Raw genomic sequence first — 20,942 nt, 5'->3', positions numbered from 1 at the left:
TGTTGCTAAGGCTTGCTGCTTTTATAGATACACTTCTTGCCTGAGGCAGCCAATGAAAAGTGGGATCTAAATCAGTTAGCACATGTGCATTCGGTATCTATGGTTATAGTGTCCCTCATCCCTCGGGCAAAGCCCTCGTGATATAGGACACTATAACACATAGATACCTCATGCCCATGTACTATCTATAACTTAGACACTATTGAAGCTGATTAGGTAAAGAGTGAAGCCTATCTTACGTCTATTATAAGAAGTAACGTAACAACTGACACAATTATTGTCTTGCTGAATTGATCATGCACCTTCAGAATTAGGACGTCGTTATGCAAAACTTAATGAAATGATCTTTACCAAGAGTCAACATTGATGCCTTTGGACATAATTATTATGCTAAAATTATTCCCAGCAGAATTTATCAGGGCCTAAGCTCTCACTTAACTACTAGTGACTCTTACCACAGGCAAATATAGGTCAACATGCAGCCATGCATGAGCATACTGTGTACGTTTAAGGGGACTTAATGCACAATGCTCCATAATCATAGTCAGGGTAGTCAAAACAAATTGCGTGTTTAATATTTATTTCCCGTCCCTCCCTATAGCTTTGTTATCACAGTCTCTCACTTTGCTAAATGACCCTTTTAATTGTTAGGCACCGTTGGCCCCTAGGTATTTGAAAGATTGTGGCTGGACATCTGGAGAGCTGCCCTAGAAATATGAAAATTCATAGAAAGGAGGAAGACTAATGAATGTCCTTAGATGCAGTTACTCTCCTTCACATAGGCAAATGAATGCACTTAAAGTGTTTACAGCATTCAAAGAGGGTAAACCACCAGCCATTAAAATTGATGTTATTATAGAAACTATTTTCTGAAATAAGTATACCCCAACTACCACAAACAGACAATAATCTTCCTATAATAACTATCCCAGAGAATGACAACAACTATTGTATTGAACATCAACATTTCTATGCAAATAGCTATAATGTACGTGTGAACATGTGCAATACATTATTATATACACCTATACACAGCTGCTGGCAACACATGCATAAACAACCATGCAGGAAAGTAAACGGACTTTACGTTCACTTTATAACCTAACATGGTCATACTAACTGCTTTCATAGCAGGGAAAACCAACATGCATTAGTGCATGCCTGCCCACCTATAGATACATGCTATGTACAGCACTTAATGTAGAGAACATCGGTATATAGACAGTTGGCATTGTGTCAAGTGTGTTGATTGTCATGTGCTGAAAGCCTTGTCATGTACGTGTACATATAAAGAATAATTAGAGGTTATAATTATATAGCATTCTATTATTAAGTTTCTGTGTAGAGTCCAACGATGCATTACGGAAACATTAAAAGTACGCCATAAAAGCAACCAAGCTTCCCACCAATGCAGGGGCTCCCCAGTGAATTCCAGACACACCCAATAATAAGAGGAAGTGACATAGGCAGACAGGAAATGACAAGCAAATCTCAGGCCAATAAAGCTACTATAATAGGATATTGGCTACACGATTAACCCATAATAATTATTATATTAAACTGGGTATACAGTATAGCAAACAGGAATTCCTATACAATTTATATCTATAGAAACAAACCAGAGTTAGAAATAATAATATGATAACGCCATGATCATGAACTGTGCGTCTTACATGTATAGTGGATACATATATACACATGCATCACACAAGAACAGAGGACACTTATCAATGGAGGCATATGAAACACAGTAATCAATGGTTATACTACATGTATATCATCATAGGGTATGTTGACTGCTCAGCAATATTATGTCCATCAACCAACAGACAGCAGACATGTACAGTACACTATAATTGTATGTACACAAAATAATGTTCTTGATATAAGCAGTGATCGATTAAAAAATGTTTGTGAATTGAGAGAAATAACCTAAAACTTTCTTAACATGTTAAACATGTAAGCTGACAATTAAGTGATTGTGACTAAACTATGGGGGATAATAAGCTTGTCAATGAGTTCATGTATTGAGTTGATTCTTATACTAGCACTAAAATGTTTGTTGTATTCTACCACACACCTAGCAGCTACTACCTATGAAAATATGTCACCTAAAGGATATGAGTTGATTCTTGCACTAACAAGTTATGACCCAGTACCTCCAGTACCTAATGCTTCGCATATTGCTTGGACGGGCGTGCAGGTACCGGAGGTTCATTGTTATGGGCTGGTTTAGGGGGACGGGCTGGAACCATTACCGCACCAGCTCTGTATAGGGGAAGGAATAATGTTTAAGTAGCTAAGCTAATTAAAAGTGTGTTGTTTGATGCACATTATATAGTTGTAGCTAGCACTCGACACGGGAGTGTACTTGATGCACAATGATATTAACCTAACCTACTGACACCACCATCCCTTCGTTGGATTAAGGTTTGCCCACAATTAACAACTTTGTAATAATTATTGTAGTGGTAAGTTACATGGGAGAATGTTTGTGCATTCAATCAACTTACGCTTTAGGAGGACGTGAGGGAAGCTTTGGTAGTCCGGGGTCGTCATCTGTCGTTGTGGGTGCTCGAGAGGGGAGGGGAGGGGGAGGGGCTCGGTCGTACTTGTACACGGTACTTGGTACTGCCTTCATGTTCAACTCCACTGGGAGACGACCTGTGAGTGTGTAAGTGTGTGTGTGTGTGTGTGTGTGTGTGTGTGTGTGTGTGTGTGTGAGTGTGTGTGTGTGAGTGTGAGTGTGTGTGAGTGTGAGTGTGTGTGAGTGTGAGTGTGTGTGAGTGTGAGTGTGTGTGTGTGTGTGTATGTGTGTGTCACTACATGTATGTCATTTTTAAATTGTAGTTAGAGCCAGTATGCATGGAGTAAATAAACCTTGTTGTAGAACTATAATCCTTTAGCAAAGATCTCTGTTCTAAGCACACCATACACACACCATATACAGCTCTCTAATTAATACAACAACATTATTTTATTAGTGAAAGCTATTATGTTACTGTCTATGAATATTCTCATGCATTACTATAGCCTCGGTCCCAAGCCGATTTTTTTTTAATAGAACGAAGTTGAAAAATACGGCCTGGTATTGATTGTATCTGGGCGTGGCAGGAACCGGAAACGAAAGCAGTGATTCTTTACATTTTGTTTCCTGCTTTTTTTCTGTAATACTAAAGGTGTACGTAGAGGCATTTTACTCCCGTAAAAGTTACAGTAATTTAGCTCCGTGTCATGTTCTCAATTTATAGCTAGCTAGCTATGGCATGCAACTCGTTGTCTTGTTTGAAGCAAGATGGCCTCACTCTCATGGCAGAACAGGCCCATGCAGGCTCTCAAGCTCCTGTTTGAGGGAAGGGACGTGTTTATCTGGTTCCCAACGGGGTATGGCAAGTCTCTCTGCTATATCAGTTGCTACCCTTTTTAATGGACTACAAGCTAGGTAGGACCAAGGCTCCTCCTGTTGACAAAAGTGTTGTTCTTGTTAATTGTCTCTCCCCTTGTATCTCTCATCATGAGACTCATGATTGACCAGATCAGGAGTCTTAAACAATAGAGGTGTTTCTGCTGCCATCCTCAGTGCAGTAGCAATAAAGGAATTGACAAAGATTTGGTTGCCACTGCCAAAGAAGTGTCTTTTGGGAAGTATTTCCTGCTGTATACTGCCCCAGAGGCTGTTGTTGAAGACCACTGTTGGAGGATTCATTTTTTGTTGTACCACGAGTCAATTTGTTTTATGTATTAAAAAACCACGCCCAGATCACGCCCAAATACAATCAATACCAGGCCTAGTAGGCGACCTAGCGTTCAATTGGAGACGGATCGGCCAGGGGTCGAGGCTAGTTACTGTCAGGAGCAAACCATAATCTATCAGACAGCAAACAATAATCATTATGACTTCATATACATGTAGCAGGGTCACACTTCAAGCAACACACGTGAAACCACTACTCACCAGTATCGTAGATAGTCATGAGTTCTTGTGACAATTGCTCCTCTCCAATATTATGGAGATGATCAGCCAGCTCCCTCCAGGTTGGTCGCCCAGAGCAACTCCTCATCCACTGGTCGATCACCTCCGTTAGACAGCCACCATGGTTGATTCCACATGAATCCTCGATCTAAAATGAGTGAGTAGCAGATCAACAATAGATTGCACTTCTACTTTATCTATGTAAACAACACATTCCTTCACACCACGTAGTCATGTATGTATGTACACTACATGTACTGTACATGTGCATGTCATGTACTCCTGACTTGACCCTTGATGGATTCGAGTACGTACCTGTTCAATCATTGTTTCTGGCACCCTCATAGTCTCAGCCAGCTCCCTCCATTTGTGTTTCATTGACCTGATCTGCACCAAGGCCTGGTCAATGTCCAGGAGCTTGTCCACATCAGCCGGGGCTGAGGCTGTGTGTGTGCGTGTGCGTGTGCGTGTGTAAGTGTGTGTGAGTGTGTGTGTGTGTGAGTGTGTGTGTGTGTGTGAGAGTGTGTGTGTGTGTTGAGAGAGAGAGAGTGAGAGTGAGAATGAAACAAAAACTCATAAGCTGAACACTAATGAAAACTATAAATGATAATTATTAAAATAGTATCTGCACTAACTGTTAAAACAGCAGTAGGCAATGCTACAGCTTCAGGGCAGCACTACTGCCCTTTGCAGCTCACTTGGAAGTTTGGAGCAAATAGTAAATTGCAAAACACCACTTGAGATAAGTGTAACAGTTTACACAAGTAAACCACAATACTATAGAACAAGGGACAAAGTTAAAATGTTGGATTCAGATCTTTATGTGGATATATAGATCTCTAGCTATACCTAGTACAGTATTCAGCATAAACTACTGGTTGGGTAACCATGAAAAACTAATCCTTATCAAGAGGAGTTAAGTGGCGTACTATGTCATTGTGGCAGAGAATTGGAGACTGGTTCAGCAGCAGGCTGTTTCTCAGTCAACAATAGCTAGACGAACAGGCAGTTTATTTCGTAATCAAGCTACTCCTACAGCCCAAACTGAGTACTTGTAGATAGAGATTTGGCCAAGTTGTGGTTTAGCTGTAAACTGTTACATTGAAAGTGGTTTTTTGCATTTTACAGTAATACTGTTTGCCAAAACTTCACGTAAGCTTATGTGAGCTACAACAAATAGCGTGAAAAACTACAACAACAAAACGTAAAGATCTGGTCTATATAGTATTGTGGTTTACTTATGTAAACTGTTACACTTATCTCAAGTGGTTTTTTGCAATTGATCATTTGCCCTACACTTCCAAGTGAGCTGCAAAGGGCAGTACAAGCCAGAACCAATGAAAGCTACATGTACAACTCACAACACTCCAACCATAAGGGTAAAACCAGAAGCCATACAGCTGACAGCTTATCAAGGATCATGCACTTGTGTTTTTCCCACTGTCTCCTAATCAGCTGATGAAATGAGGTGATGTACAACACCCAGGAACAGACAGACAAAACAAACACTAGGGAAGACAAGATAGGAACTTCCTAAGTTCCTAATCAAAACTACCAGGAACAGACAACATATAAATATTTAAGCACACTTCTTCTTAATCATACAATATGGGAAGAACTCATAACTCACTAGGGACATCACTACCAGGAACAGACAACACTAGATTTCAAAATGGGAAAACTCATGACTCGATCACTATAGATATTTCTAAATCAAAACTACCAGGAACGGACGCATCATAGTACACAAATAAACATACTCTTTGTGCATGCAATTATCTATCAAAATGAAAGCACCACGGGTGCTGGTGCCTGCGCCAAAGCTTAACGCTCTTTCAGCTATCAATAGCTAGCGTTCTAGTGCAGAGAACAAGTAAGTAGAGTAGCAACACTTCATGGACAAGTTTTGCTACGCAGTATTCTGAAAAGACTGCAATCGCGCTTTAAATAGGTACAACTCGAGAACGAAGTATTATTTGCGCAAGTCCACCAATTTAAATACAAAGAAGTGCTTGTACTGGAATATGGGTTTAGGTGATCACTAATGTTTATTCCTTCTTTAGAACGGTACCTAATTTCCATCACAACTCATTGACTATTGAGCAGCTATAATTAATAGCAGTCTACACAGACAGACACACAAAGTGACACACAAAGTGAAACACACACCAGCAGATAACATATAATTATGCTGCTGTGCACATGTCCAATGATGAACAATGAATCATAAAATTACGCAAGCATACTCACCTCTTGGGAGGATGGCAGCCTTAGCTTCCTGTTGCATGGTAGCATCACTATCCACAGTGGCGTAGGTCACCTGATGATGGTCCACAGCGGCAGCCCCTTTCTTGCGGGGTTGGCTAGTGCTAAGGGCAGCATAGATTACCGGCTCCACTGTTGCCTGGGGTGTCGGGAAACGAAAGAGTAAAGAATAGCCTTACTTGTAATTATAGAGTGTACAGTTTTTGTTACAGATCTGTACAATGCAAAGCAGCTAGGATATTGCAGTAAAGCAATGTATATATTAATGCACCACACAGGCCACATCTAATAACACTACACAAACAGTTTCTTTGTTACCAAGATGATTTGTTTAACTTTAAAATAGTAGTTATAATGCCACTGAACGAACAACACCCATTAGTCACAATAGTCTCACTAACGGCTGTACACACACACACACACACTCACCACATTGCCGAGCTGGCCATAGCCGGGCATCTTCTGAGCACCCTATACAAACAGTGGAGTTAAATGATTAAGTCAAGACGAGTTTCATATACCTGTCCAGTGTCCATCACGCTGTATCCCTCTTCATTGACCGCTATTTTCTGTATTAATTATAAGAATGGTCATCATTGCAGCATCATAATGTGTGTGCTGATGAGGTTATACTATACACCTTATCACTATTGATGGTGACCTCATCATAGGTGAGGGAAGCAGGATTCTGTGAGGTGATGCAATACTTAGCTAATGCACACAATACGTTGATACTCACCACATTATGAGTGATTCTATTGTAACCTTCTTCGTCCGCTGCTGGAGGCTGGTACTGCATTAAAGAGTTAGTGAGTGAAAAACGAGTCAAGAAAACTAACCTTCTTTGTAGGCCCATTGTGTCGTAGTGCACTGTATTCCACCTGTATAATAAAAGGCATGGCTCATAACAATACACAGAGACTACACACGTTACGCTTACATCAAACTTATGATCCATTTCTATACTGTCATTTGATTTATGCCTCACAATCTCTGAGAAAAACAACTATCAGTTTTTGTACCAGAGAATTAGTCAACTCACCTTTTTTCTTTCTGAGAACCACCAATAAGATAATTATTATCAACAAAATGACAAGTAAAGCGACCATTATGCCACCAGCAACACCTCCAGCTATAGCAGCATCATTCCCACCAGTAACAGTTGGAGCTGCCACACCTATAGGCCATTATACATCACTGTTACATGTACATGCATGCATACACAGAACTTACACTCCAACAGAGTCGGGTCAGGATCCCAGAGACCAGAGTTGTTACAAGTGACAGTCACTGCACCCACCGGTGAGAACCCAGGATCACACTGGAAGGTAATGACCGAGCCCTCGACTGGGTTAGTGTTCAGAGAGTTGGTGTTGAGTAATGTTCCATTGAGTGGAGGGACAGGCAGGACACACGAAACTGAGTACAAGGAATATACAATTGTAGTAAAATGGAACGAATAAATTTAAGCTTTGAGCTCAAAGCAAAAAGGTTAATTAAATTACTAGACTCATTTCTGCAGACGATCTCCGCCGGGATCTTGTCCCACCCTCCTGTAGCTAGACAGGTGGCAGTCATTATGCCCTCAGGGAACAGTCCATCGTCACACTGAAAGGTCACTTTTGTACCAGGAGTAGCTGGTACTGAATGATTACTGATAGTGCCATTCTGTGGTGAGGATAGTGAAGCTGTGCAGTTCATTGGAGCTGTGAGGTGAAAAAATAATTAATTTTTTTGTATAACCAAGAGCTTAACTCACGAGTTGTGGGAGAGAGCGTGGGTAGTGATGTACACTCAATAGCCTCAGGGTCTGGACTCCACATCAGTGAACCCTCACATGTCACACTAGTAACAACAGATACATACCCAACATCACACTGGATGGTTACTGTGGATCCTAGTAATCTGCTGGAGACTGATCCAAAGGCTCCATTCATGGGGTTGGTCAACACAGGACAGCCTCCTGCAAAGGAATCAGAAACAGTATAATAATGTAGTTTACTGCATGTTTAAAGACGATGTCGACTCACCAATTGTAAAGCTGTACTCAGCGGTTGTACTGTTCCCAGCACAATTGGTAGCCACAACACTGACAGTGTAGTTCACATTGTATTGAGCAATCACAGTGATAGAGGTGGATGTGAGGACAGTATCAGAGAGCTGGGCTGGAGTTGAGATGGTCACTGTGTATGTGAGGTCATCTCTACCACTAGTCTCAGTAGGAGGGTTCCACTGTACAGATACACTGACTTCAATGGATGAGCTGCTCGGAATGGAGTGTCTGATGGTGGAAGGTGGTCCTGGTAGATCTATGTAACTTATTGTATACAGACAATAGACGAGACACTAACTGCAACTCACCAACCAATCGGATTGTTGAAGATCCTATAGTGGTTAGAGTAGGCACAATACCCACACAGGACACAGTGGTCCCATTCTTTGCTGTTCTTGACAGAGTAGACGTTAAAGTAGTGTCGTTGAATGCAATCAGTGTCACAGTGTAACCTGATACAACACTGGCTACATTGAGATCAGAGGTGGAGCGGACAGCGATCGTGCGAGTCACATCTGACGGTTCCCATCTCAAGAAATCTCCAGCAGCAGTGCAGGTGAAAGTGACTGTTTCCATTGGACATGGTCTCTCCACACTCACTGAATATTGGGCTGAAGAAATACAAATAATTATGTGATTATAATAGAGATTAGACTAGCTGTTTTATGTATACTATACTGTAAGTACTAGAAGGCACTGAGATATGAAAACAAAGTCGAGAAAAGCTTTTTGGATTCTATATGCTTAGTAGACTTACCATAGACAACACTATGGAAACACAATAAAACCATGAACAAGGTTAAAAACATCTTTAACTTTAAGAGCTAAATTTGCAGATCATTAATTAAAAAGCGAAAACTCGGCCATGACGCGGGCCACGCCTCTTCTAGGTAAATATGATGGGCGTGACATCCTGCATGCTGGAGTAGTGTTTTTATACCGGTGTCATAGGCGTGAGTGACTCCCCTAAATAATGACTCCCGGTCTAGTCACCAGTGACCCCCGGTCACTCATGCCTAGGAATAAATGACCTCCCCGGTCACTGACTCCTAGTCACAAATGACTCCCCCCCCAAATTTAACTTGGAGAGATTTCAGCGGAGGTCCAGGGCTACTAAGTACATCCAGACCTCAAAAGACTGCACCATACAGCTATAATTATACATATTACAATAAGTTCAAGACTGTTATATATCTGTGAGAGACCTGTTACAAGTGATAGTTTTTTTTGTCTATAGCTGTTCCTTAATTAACTATTGTACTTCACTTAGTCAAACACTCCGTTAACATTTTCACATCAACTGTAAAGTAATATAATTTTGAAACAACAACATCCACCACAATAATTATTACAGTGCACGAAAAACAAAAACAATACAGTGCAAATAATAATTTTTATTATGAAAACAAAAACAGCAGTGGAAGATAACGAAAGCCTAAAATTCTATTTATATCTACAACTAGCTATAGCTGCTAGTGGAGATACTTTAATACGTATAATGATACCACGAGTTGCACGTATCACACTGTATCATTTCATTGTAAGAGTCAGGGTGGAGACAAGGGCAGTATAATTATAGTAATCACAATGCTAGAAAATCTCTCTGGTCTCTTGTGGCTATTTAGTTCTTTTGACTTCAAAAATCTTCTTCAGTTTTTCATTCAAAACAACGTACAAGGTGGTGCCTCATTTTGGGATGATGTGATCCAAATAATTGTCTCCTTGCAATTTGTGGTAGGGCAATAGCAAATAAACTACCAGGGGCGTAGGGAGGGGGAGGGCTTTGGGGGCTGGAGCCCCCCCTTTCTCTGCAAAAACTACACTAAGAGCCCCACCTTCTCTGATGAATCTTTAGCCTGGGAATTACTGGTATAGATTAGTGGCAGACAAACAGCATGTCCAAGAGCTAGCTATACTATACTAGTAACTTTGATTCTTTAGTGCAACTAAGCTAGCTATAGCTACGGCTAGCTAGCTAGCTTTAGCAGTATTTTAATTGAAGCAAGGTGTGGCTATTTCTTGCACATGCGCAATGAGTCATTAATTAGGGTGTGTGGCTTCCGGTCACCGAAAAATTTCGCGCACCCTAACAGCTCAGCCCCCCCTTCCTCAAATTCCTGCCTACGCCCCTGACTACAGTTGTTGCTGCCACTGTATATGCTGCTGAATAAAGGCCACAGACAGACAGTCATAGTAACAACTTATTGTGTGTTTGTACATTTGGGCGATTTGCAGCTCAGCACTTGGCCCCAGTTCTTTCCCATATTAACCTTGCCACCTTGCTCTTCATTCACATGCATAGGTCTACATTCCAGCTGTCACCTTGCTACTAACCTTGCTCTTTATCCTGGCTCTTTATTCTACAATATACTAGTCACATTGGCGGGCATGTGCATAGGGAGTCATTCACTCCTAGATCCTGGGGGAGTCCTTCACACCTGTACCTTAGGCAGGAATGACCGGGGGGTCACTCACACCGGGGAGTCATTCATTCCTCTGACACCGGGCCTTTTTATAGTACCGTACCGTACCGCCGCGCCCAGATTAGCTAGCTAGCTAGAGCCCAAGTACCATACCAAAGCAAAGCGGATATGTCTAGATCTAGATCTTTGTTGGTAAGTGGTCCGCGTTTTCTATACGGAGTTGATATTATTTTAAATGATCATTTTCCACTCCCAGATTTCATTGACTGGATCAGTGGTACTTTTAGGATGGTGCTTCATTGTTGATGTGTCTAGTCAAGAGATCACTTTAGTATCGTCTCTTCAGGCAACAAACAGGACATATGTTTGTCCTGATGAGATTGCTACGTATGTTTGCAGAGGTGGTGGAAATGCGATTGACCTATTTGCAACACTATTTATTTCTTCAAACAATCCTATATCATACGTGTTAGGAGACGTTCTAGGAACTGAATTTGTCACAGGCCCAATTTTGACCAACCTTACTTCGACGGCAGATTCCATAATGATAGCGAACATTATAGTGCAAAATTCTACTTTGCAACAGTTTTCAATTATAACTATGCAGTACGCTCACCTCTCCAAGAAATTGAAACCCTGTACAGACTTTCAGGTAACAGTCCTCACTCGGTACTTATAAGGCTAGTGATAAAGAGGAGTAGTAGAATCAGTCTTTCCGCTATTATTATTATTCCGCTATTTTATTATTATGTACCGTAATTGATGTAATTACAGCACCAACGTGAGCATCAGCATAATTTTAGGTCCTAAAAGAAGCACATACCGTTGCTGGAATTATTTTTTCTGGCGCTTATAAAAAGTGCTTCCTTCACACTTCTAACCCATATCTATATACCATAATTTAAGCGCCACTTGGGCTGAACGCAATTTTTTAGTACTCTAAAAGATGTGGCACTCAGAAGTGGAATTATTTAGCAGAAAGGGGGGCAACCTAGCTGGGCTTTGCCCAAAATTTTTGGTGAAAGCCACACCTCTTTAATTAGTCGCGGTTGAATTTCACTTCCTGTCATCAGCAATCAGTGGAGGCTAGATTCTAGAAGTTATTGTGAGTTTAAGCAGAAATTGAAGAGTATAATCTCTGGTTTAATGATTCTTGGTCTTGCCACATGGACCCAATATTGCATACTTGTGGCCAAAATTAATGTGAGCATGCAATCACACCCACTCATTCTCAGATTCTGCAATGCCCCACCCATATTTGTTTACACATGCGTGTAACTGTTATTACCCAGAGACACAAAGAACTTAGCTAGCTGAGACAGATTGGTAAGTAGAGATCCAGAAAAAGGGGAGGCATTTGCCCCCTTTGCCACCCCCTGGCTACGCCACTGATCAATATAGCTTTTCGAGGGTATAAATGTTTATTGTTTTCGCTGATTAAGCATGCATGTACCGCGAACATTTATACACTGTTAAAACAGGGGTGTATATGTACACCCCAAAATGGGTACTACATACGCTTTAAAAACTACCCCCTAGGGTGTAAACTACATGCTCAATATTTACACCTTGAAGGTGTATATATCTCTGTATAAGGTGTACTCAATTACACCTCTATAGGGTGTATAGTATGCATAAAACATGCATTCACCATTCAAATTGATCACAGCTTAAAACACATCCACAAAAGTATAGCAGCAAAGAAACAAAACATCATAGCAGCACTAAAATGAGATTATAATTATACATGTGCCAAAGGGTTCAATTTTGTTCGTTGAGTCCAAAGAATACACTTAGCTCGCACGTTGGATCTTGTTCAACATCACACAGAAAATACAGTCTGTACTGGTCTGGCACAAAGATCGTCTGAATTCTGCACAGAAAACAAAACACCAAGTCACAAGCATGGAGAATGTTAATTTTTACCGAACAAACGTTTGACACATTCACATAATTATTATAAGAGCAACACACAACCTTAAGGATTTACCTTATATGCATTCGTACATGTACAAAATAGATAAGTCTTCAAAAACTCTTTAATTATTTGAATTGACGGAATACCTACATGCGCATACATAGAAAAGTACAGTCAGCTATTTTGTAAAAGCCAAATCGAAGCTAACCTTGATATCATCTGAAGAACCTCGCTATCAATTTTTACCTTGTCGCCATCTCCAACTTAGAATATGCAATAATCCATGAGTCCCAGTTCTCCATTAATGATCGATTGGACACTCACATCTTTTTTCAATACTGACGATTCTCTTGAACTCGGTTCATGAATAGGCCTGCATAGAGGAATCAGATGTGTGATAAACTTGCTAACGACAGGTAAGAATAGTCGAAGTCATAGAAGTTTAGAACCTACCACTTCGTGAAGTTTCAAAGAAGGAACATTTATTTAAGATCTGAGACCGAGGGCTGTGCTGTCTTCCTTCTTTCAAAATATGTCAGTTCTGTAATGATATTATGATATAGATTTAAACAATTGTAGCAACATAGATCTATTAACATACTTTGTCTGGTGATGAGCTCTATTGAAGTTTCTTGAGCTTGACTCGGTCTCTTATCTTTCCCGATCCCATCAATATCAATGTCCCATTCTCTAGGAAGTTGATTAGCAACTTGTTTACTAAAGCTGTTGTCGATAAAAGGGATGTTACTGGATACTTGAGAACCCAGGGATGAATAGCTAGCTAGCTAGCTACCAGTCAAGTATTAATACACGTGCACAGAGGTGTGAATCACACCTTATGTGTCTCCTAAAAAACGCACACCTCAATTAATAATTATGGGTGGGGCCTGTAAATTCTATATAATAGTTAGACACTGTTTAGGAAGTTTCTACATGATTTAGAAGCCCAAAGGGCTGGTTGTAGTATCCCGAACACAGTGAGGGTTCTACTAGCCCTGAGGACTTCTAAATCATGTGGAAACTTCCTAAACAGTGTCTAAGCATTTTAGATCATAGCAACCATGAGTATTTAGCCAATCAGATTTGAATGTTCTTATCTAAGGCCACTCCAAGTGATATTCTGGTTTCTGGTCCACCGCCCGCATCAGATTTTATTCTTGGATTTCTATCTCATTATTGGATTTCTATCTCATTATTTCTACTACGCATGCGCAGAATGGTCCATGCGGTACAAAATAGTGTGATAATGATATTCATTTGAAAAATAATGAGATTCATAAGGTGAAATTGATAATGACATAATGAGAAAAGCCGCCCGCCCGCATGCAATTAGAAAAACTTCAGGACCAGAAACCAGAGTATCACTTGGAGTGGCCTAATCTTTGCTACATGATTTTCTAAGTGAAGTACATGATTTTCTATTGAAGTACATGATTTTCTAAATTGGATAGAACATTTCCTCTAACCAATCAGATTGCAGTATTTATGATAAACATGATCTAAATAATAGTTAGACACTGTTTAGGAAGTTTCTACATGATTTAGAAGCCCAAAGGGCTGTTTGTAGTATCCCGAACGCAGTGAGGGTTCTACTAGCCCTGAGGACTTCTAAATCATGTGGAAACTTCCTAAACAGTGTCTAAGCATTTTAGATCATAGCAACCATGAGTATTTAGCCAATCAGATTTGAATGTTCTTATCTAATCTTTGCTACATGATTTTCTAAGTGAAGTACATGATTTTCTATTGAAGTACATGATTTTCTATTGAAGTACATGATTTTCTAAATTGGATAGAACATTTCCTCTAACCAATCAGATTGCAGTATTTATGACAAACATGATCTAAGTGACTGAAGTTGATGAAGCCCGGACACACAGTCAGCTTTACCGTATCCCTCGTGCAGCTACGCCTCGAGGCATAATGATTGTACTTTCAGAAATCGATCCTAAAATACAACATTTGACCCGCCAAAGAGTGTCGTTTTAACTAAACACACCGTCCATGGAAACACTCTACCGTATAGCCGGTAATTTACGGGGTTCAAAACATTCGTAGCTGAGCAATAATTTATTAACAATTCGTGGGATGCATTTTCGTGGCTCTGGGATACGTAAGTCTACCTGCACAGACACATCAACATCACAACAAGATACAGTTATTGCAATAATGATAGAGCTAATTTAACCAATTTTTGCTGCAGAAATACATCGTCCACATTTGTGTTCTAATCAACCACTCACCACTTTATCGACGTGCTGCTCGACCAGCTGCACTCCCCTGGTCTGTGTGACCACCCTCCAGGTCTCCTGAGAGTAGAGCCTCACACCCTCAGCCACATAGTACCTGAGGGGGAGGGAGAGATAGTGAAATACAGTGGAACAATGAACAAAGAACCTTCAGAGAAAAGGGATACTGTACTGTACTGAGGACAGTGCTTCCGTCCCTGAATTTTCCTACTCAAACTATACAACCTCCAAACAAAAGGAAAACCTCTCTTAGACTATCATAATTATCATATCAAGCGCCAATAAACAATAGGCAGTACGAAAGGTTTGTAAATAGTAAGCATCAGTCAACTAATATACACATTCTGTACTACGGTGGGTAGATTTGGTAACGGCTTCAGAATGGATAAGCAACAATCACACCGAGCCCAAACAGACGGTAAAGATCCACTTTACAATAAGTGATATATAGCTTTGGTAAAGGTCACACAACCTACAACGGTTATTAGATGGGTATATATAATTATTTAACGGATGAGAGTGTTTCAAGCTTTTATAGCACTAATTCACGTACTAATTCACGTACTTACTTCCAATCTAGCTCGTAGCTAGTCAAGACCAGATCTTACTGAGATGATCGGTCAGCTCCTTCCATGTTGATCATTCATCCATTGGTCAATCACTCCCATTAAGCATCCAGCATTGTTATTGAAACACGCATCTTCAATCTAGTGGTCTAGAAGAAAAAGAGATTAAAGTGGGTAGTATGATTAATTACTAGCACCTATACTCATACTTTGCAACTATAAAGTTTATGGTGTGACCAAACAATGGTAATCACATCAGCACAATGTAACAGGATTACAAAGTAAAACCACATGCAGCCAGTTAGGTCCCATAATACAGTCAAAGGTGTCTTAATAGGTATGTGTAGTGTAAGTTGTTTTCACAACGTAAGAATAATGAGCACGACTTTTCTCCACATACAGAGGAAACAATGAGCAAACAAGTAACAATCTTGACAACATCAACAGCTAGTACACCTCACATGATCAGTACAGGCCGGGGGGGTTGGATTACTGAATTATACTGAGCTATACCACTAATTAATCATGAGCAGTGCTGTTAGTCATGAGACTCTACGATGAGGAATTGGTCAGTTTAGAGGAAACCACTCTTTGAGCTACTGAAGGTACATGAAAGTAAACAAGGAAATAAATGTAGCAAGATCTAAGAATCAGTCCCCACTTTTGGTAAAGACTCTAGAGTGGACAAGTAATAATCACACTGAGCCAAAAAACAGACGGTAAAGATCTGCTATACAATAAACATTACGTGAGACAACAATTTAGGGTCATAATTTTGATAAAGGGTCATACAACCTACAGCCATTATATTACCTCATGGCTGGCAGCAGTGTGGATAGGTGTGGTTGTCTCTCCTCTGAGGGGAGGTGGACCAGGAACTCCCTCGTAGCTGCAGGGGGGAGGGGATATAACAGGTGGGTATATAATAGCTTGACACAGTGGAACCTCTAGACTAACAGTGATCGTAATAAAGAGGTGATTTAAGTACATGTTTTGGGGGCTTTGGGCTGGTCAAACTGCCTGTATGAAAATGGGTGACCACAAAGCTTTTTTTAAATGCTGTAACCTCATCTTCTTCAGAGCATGAAATACACCTCAGCATGGAAATGCTAGATATACACCAACAATAATTATAGTGTTAATGGATATGATGGTACACCTATGAAACATTGCAAGGTGTGTGTAGGGGGGGGTTAGTAACTCAGTCAATAAATAAAAGATAACGACAACTTATAAAGAAATCAAGGATGATTCATGCATGCAGGTGAATCAATAAGATTCAAGGGCATGTACTCTACTGTGGTGCCAGGGTGTCATACAGGGGGGAAAGGGGGGATATCCCCCCCCTTTCAATGATGACTGGAGTGTCCATAGCTGGGTATTGAAATAACAGTTGACCTTTTTTTAGCAACATTTTCTGGTTACTTTTCTTATTTCCCCCCCTCTACTTCAAAATCCTGTATGACACCCTGGGTGCTTACCATGTACAAGTATGTACAGTCATGTATGTTAGCTTGTATCAGACTCTAATATAAGCGCCAAACTGGAATTATAGTTTTTTCTTGTTCTATTAAATTTGTGCGCCACTGAAAAATCATAATTTTTAGTAGGCACTGTAATTAGAAGAAAAATAGTAGGTGTGACAAAACAATGGTAATTACATCAGCATACAATGTAACAGACTAAATTACAAAATAAAACCACAGCCGGCTAGCTAGGTCCCATAATACTGTCACAGTTTCTTACTGGGTACATGTATGTTTAGTGTACACTGCTTGGCCTCACAGATAGTCAGGAGTTCCTTTGCCAGTTGCTCCTCTCTGATCTTACTGTGGTCTGCCAACTCCCTCCAGAGCAACTCTTTGTTATCCATTAGCCAATCATTTCAGCCAAGCAGCTGAAAAAAACAAAGGGTAAAGGTTCACTACACAATCAACATCAAGTGAGACAAGTGTACTAGCTCTGATAAAGGGGTTATATTAGCACAATTTACACAGCATGCTTAGGCCAAAAAAATAAATAGCAAGTGTAAATAAGGTATGTAAGGCCGCCCACCGGAGTACTCGTTTGATTGAGTATTATTCATGTTTACGAAAACAGGAAGTGTAATTATAAAAGAAGCTATGATATCATAGATAATAGAGCCTATATGATAAATAAAGGAAGTGAACAAAGAGAAGTTGTCTAGTCATTAATCACATTGAAATGCAACCTTCTGAGAGACCATCAGGAATTAAATAAGAGATGACACTAATAGAGATAAAGCTCATTAGAGTTCTTCTGATTTGCGTTCTGGCTGGCTTCAGCACTGGTAAGACTGAGTATTCAATTATAGATTTCCTTACAATGCTGCACGCTTCATAAAGCACAATATTCAGTGAGTGTGGAGAGACCATGTCCAATGGAAACAGTCACTTTCACCTGCACTGCTGCTGGAGATTCCTTGAGATGGGAACCGTCAGATGCAACTCGCACAATCGCTGTTCGCTCCACCTCTGATCTCAATGTAGCCAATGTTGTATCAGGTTACACTGTGACACTGATTGCATTCAACAACACTACTTTAACGTCTACTCTGTCAAGAACAGCAGAGAATGGGACCACTGTGTCCTGTGTGGGTATTGTGCCTACTCTAATCACTATAGGATCTTCAACAATCCGATTGGTTGGTGAGTTGCAGTTAGTGTCTCATCTATTGTCTGTATAATAGTGTATATACACTAAGTTATACCTCAGGAGACCATAAAATAAGAGAAGGAGCATCTAACTTCAACGTATACTTGAGGTTCATGTTTCGTAATTGCCGGTGATTCCTTTATGGAAGTAACTATATAAGTGACTTGCAAACCGCAGCGCTGTATTGCGTATAACACGTGCATGTATAGTGATTTAACCACTTATAGTGAGTCTGCATATCGCGCATATATGGAAATGCGGTGTTTACGAAATGTGATCCCCGTAGATAGACGTATTTTTTATGTGCTCCTTGTTACGTAGATCCACCAGGACCACCAGGACCACCGTCCACCATTAAACACTCCCCTTCAAGCAGCTCAGCCCATGAAGTCAGTGTGTCTGTACAGTGGGGCCCTCCTACTGAGACTGGTGGTAGAGATGACCTCACCTACACAGTGACCATCTCACCTCCGGCCCAGCTCTCTGCTACTGTCCTCACATCCACCTCTGTCACTGTGACTGCTCAATACAATGTGGACTACACTATCAGTGTTGTGGCCAGCAACTGTGCTGGGAGCAGTACAACAGCTGATTACAACTTTAGGATCAGTGAGTCAACAATCGTTCATATTATTTTGACATACAGTGCTGATTCCCTCTCAGGCAATTGTCCTGTGTTAATCGACCCCATGAATGGAGCGTTTGGACCTGTTTCAAGCAGATTGCCAGGATCCATAGTAACCATCCAATGTAACGTTGGGTATGTATCTCCTGTTGCTATGGTGACATGTCAGGGTACACTAATGTGGAGTCCCAACCCTGAGGCTATTGAGTGTACATCACTACCCACACTCCCTCCCACAACTCGTGAGTTGAGTTCTTGAAACTTAATATTATTTTTCCCCTCACATGCAGCTCCAATGAAGTGCATGGTTCCACTATCGCCACCCCAGAATGGCACCATCAGTGGTCATTCAATACCAGCTATTCCCGGTACACGTGTGACCTTCCAGTGTGACGATGGACTGTTCCCTGAGGGCATTATGATTGTCACCTGTCTAGCTACAGGAGAGTGGGACAAGATCCCGGGGAAGATCGTCTGCAGAAATGAGTCTAGTAAGTTACCTGGTTTATGGTTTACTCAATTTACATGAATTTCTAAAAATTCAAATGAGCGTAACTTTCCATTTTTACTACGATCATATTCCAGTTTCTTGTGCCTTACCTGCCCCTCCACTCAATGGAGCTTTACTCAACACCAACTCTCAGAACACTAACCTAATTGAGGGTTCAGTCATTGCCTTTCAATGTGATCCTGGGTTCTCACTGGTGGGTGCAGCGACTGCCACTTGTAACAACTCCGGTCTCTGGGATCCTGACCCAGCTCTGTTGGAGTGTATATCTAGAAGTTGTACGTACATGCACATGAGTATATTATACTGTAGTAACTAGCTGATACAAGAACCTTCTATGATCATGACAATTAAGCTATATAGTCTCTTGTGATGCATGCCCTACCATTGTTGAATGGATTTCACTGTTTGCTTTTAATTTTCCTCCTCCCACCCACAGTTCAGTCACTCATCCTATTTACCAGAGAGATTCTTTCTATCAGTGTGGTTGTCACTGCAGTTGCTTTCACAGTCATTGGGTTTCTCGCTGGACTCTTAGTGATGCACCTTTGCTCTCGTAAAAAGACGGCAGTGTACTCCCCTGCAGCTAAAGAGCAAGCTAACGTAAGACCCACTGCACAGCCAGCTGGTCCTGTTTATGAGGAGGTGTCACCCAAAGAGGAGATTGAACTCAACACTAACCAGGCGTATGGACCAGTGGGACTGTAAAACTTATAAGACTATAATACAGTGATTCCCACAGGCATAACTAACGGTTAAAATATAACTTCTGTATGATTTATTATTACTGTGGAAAGTTGGTATAGAATTGGCCTCACCAAAAAGTGTGGAAACAAGAAAACAGGCGAAAGCATAACGGCAATGTGACCCGGGCCATCCGTATATAGGCATACTGCTGGGGTGGACACTCTGGTACTATCAGTGTGGTTGTCACAGCAGTTCGATTTCCAATCATTGGATTGCTGATAGGACTCTTGATAATGTATTTGTTCATGCGTAAAAAGGCAATGTACTCCCCGGCAGCTGATGGACAAGCTAATGTAGGACCCACTGTACCAGCTGGTCCTGTTTATGAGGAGGTGTCTCCCAAAGAAGAGATTGAACTCAATACAAACCAGGCGTATGGACCATTAGGACTGTGAAACTTCTGGTAATTTTCATCAACAGTTATAATTAATGTAGATGTACATGTATACAATTATTATAGCACTACATCCGTTCATTAGGAACAATGTAAACAGTAACATATGTTCATTAAAAAGCCACCATACATGTTTGTATCAAAATAAGTAAATTCAAAGAAGCTAAAATAATAATAATTATGCAGTTCAATATATGTACCTGCAGCCAATATGTAAATGATAAAAGCATGTGGCATAGAGTTAAAATAATTAGGCAGCTGTATAGAACTAAATAACAGACACTGTTTTGGAGGTGTCTATGGGATTTAGAAAGAAGCCCAAAGGCACTGTTTTAGTACTACAAGTGGCTGAGGGCTTCTAAATCATATGGAACCGACAAAACAATGTCTAACTCATTTAGATACTAGTGCGCATGCGCAAACCTTGCCTTGAGGCTTGACTACAATACAACAAGTTTACTTTGCTTGACATGCAACAGGATACTAAGTAAGTTGCATGTACACTAAGTCCCACAGTATACCTCATCTGAGGTACTTTTCCCATG

General features: G+C 40.6%; 2 protein-coding genes and 2 long non-coding RNA genes across 5 annotated transcripts in view; 1 reads left to right on the top strand and 3 right to left on the bottom strand.

The window, feature by feature from the left end:
- Nucleotides 1-16,360, bottom strand: part of LOC135350491 (uncharacterized) — a 30,861-nt gene extending 14,501 nt beyond the window's left edge. Inside the window, exons 1-3 of the long non-coding RNA XR_010399163.1 lie at nt 16,261-16,360; nt 15,451-15,596; nt 14,876-14,978 (exon numbers count right to left, since the gene is read on the bottom strand). This is a non-coding gene — a long non-coding RNA (uncharacterized LOC135350491). The remainder of the gene's footprint in view (nt 1-14,875; nt 14,979-15,450; nt 15,597-16,260) is intronic.
- LOC135348048 (uncharacterized) lies at nt 1,801-9,125 on the bottom strand. Of its 2 annotated transcripts, none has more exons than XM_064546190.1 (18): nt 9,049-9,125; nt 8,600-8,902; nt 8,269-8,547; nt 7,998-8,201; nt 7,744-7,944; nt 7,472-7,657; nt 7,281-7,415; nt 7,179-7,231; nt 7,078-7,119; nt 6,978-7,031; nt 6,879-6,926; nt 6,760-6,807; nt 6,668-6,709; nt 6,224-6,377; nt 4,289-4,416; nt 3,956-4,121; nt 2,514-2,664; nt 1,801-2,268 (listed from the first exon to the last, which is right to left on the bottom strand). In XM_064546190.1, exons 1-18 carry the CDS (start codon nt 9,098-9,100, stop codon nt 2,169-2,171), a joined length of 2,346 nt encoding a protein of 781 aa, XP_064402260.1. In that variant the 5' UTR covers nt 9,101-9,125; the 3' UTR covers nt 1,801-2,168. The 2 variants fall into 2 exon arrangements, with proteins under 2 accessions (XP_064402260.1, XP_064402268.1); XM_064546198.1 differs by having other exon boundaries at nt 6,981-7,031.
- Nucleotides 12,374-13,537, bottom strand: LOC135350391 (uncharacterized). Its single transcript, XR_010399141.1, has 4 exons — nt 13,234-13,537; nt 13,086-13,173; nt 12,879-13,005; nt 12,374-12,587 (listed from the first exon to the last, which is right to left on the bottom strand). It is a non-coding gene; the product is annotated as an uncharacterized LOC135350391 (long non-coding RNA).
- Nucleotides 16,228-20,513, top strand: LOC135348547 (uncharacterized). The gene is made up of 8 exons (XM_064546801.1): nt 16,228-16,361; nt 17,235-17,758; nt 17,814-18,116; nt 18,445-18,732; nt 18,787-18,990; nt 19,039-19,239; nt 19,334-19,534; nt 19,696-20,513. The coding sequence occupies exons 2-8, from the start codon at nt 17,692-17,694 to the stop codon at nt 19,962-19,964; spliced, it is 1,533 nt and encodes a 510-aa protein (XP_064402871.1). The 5' UTR covers nt 16,228-16,361; nt 17,235-17,691; the 3' UTR covers nt 19,965-20,513.
- The last annotated feature ends 429 nt before the right edge of the window (nt 20,514-20,942 follow it).

Source organism: Halichondria panicea, chromosome 1, assembly GCF_963675165.1.
Source record: "Halichondria panicea chromosome 1, odHalPani1.1, whole genome shotgun sequence".
Lineage (NCBI taxonomy): Eukaryota > Metazoa > Porifera > Demospongiae > Suberitida > Halichondriidae > Halichondria > Halichondria panicea.
The sequence above is the reverse complement of the archived record's forward strand: the minus strand, read 5'-3'. Positions and strand labels throughout refer to the sequence as shown.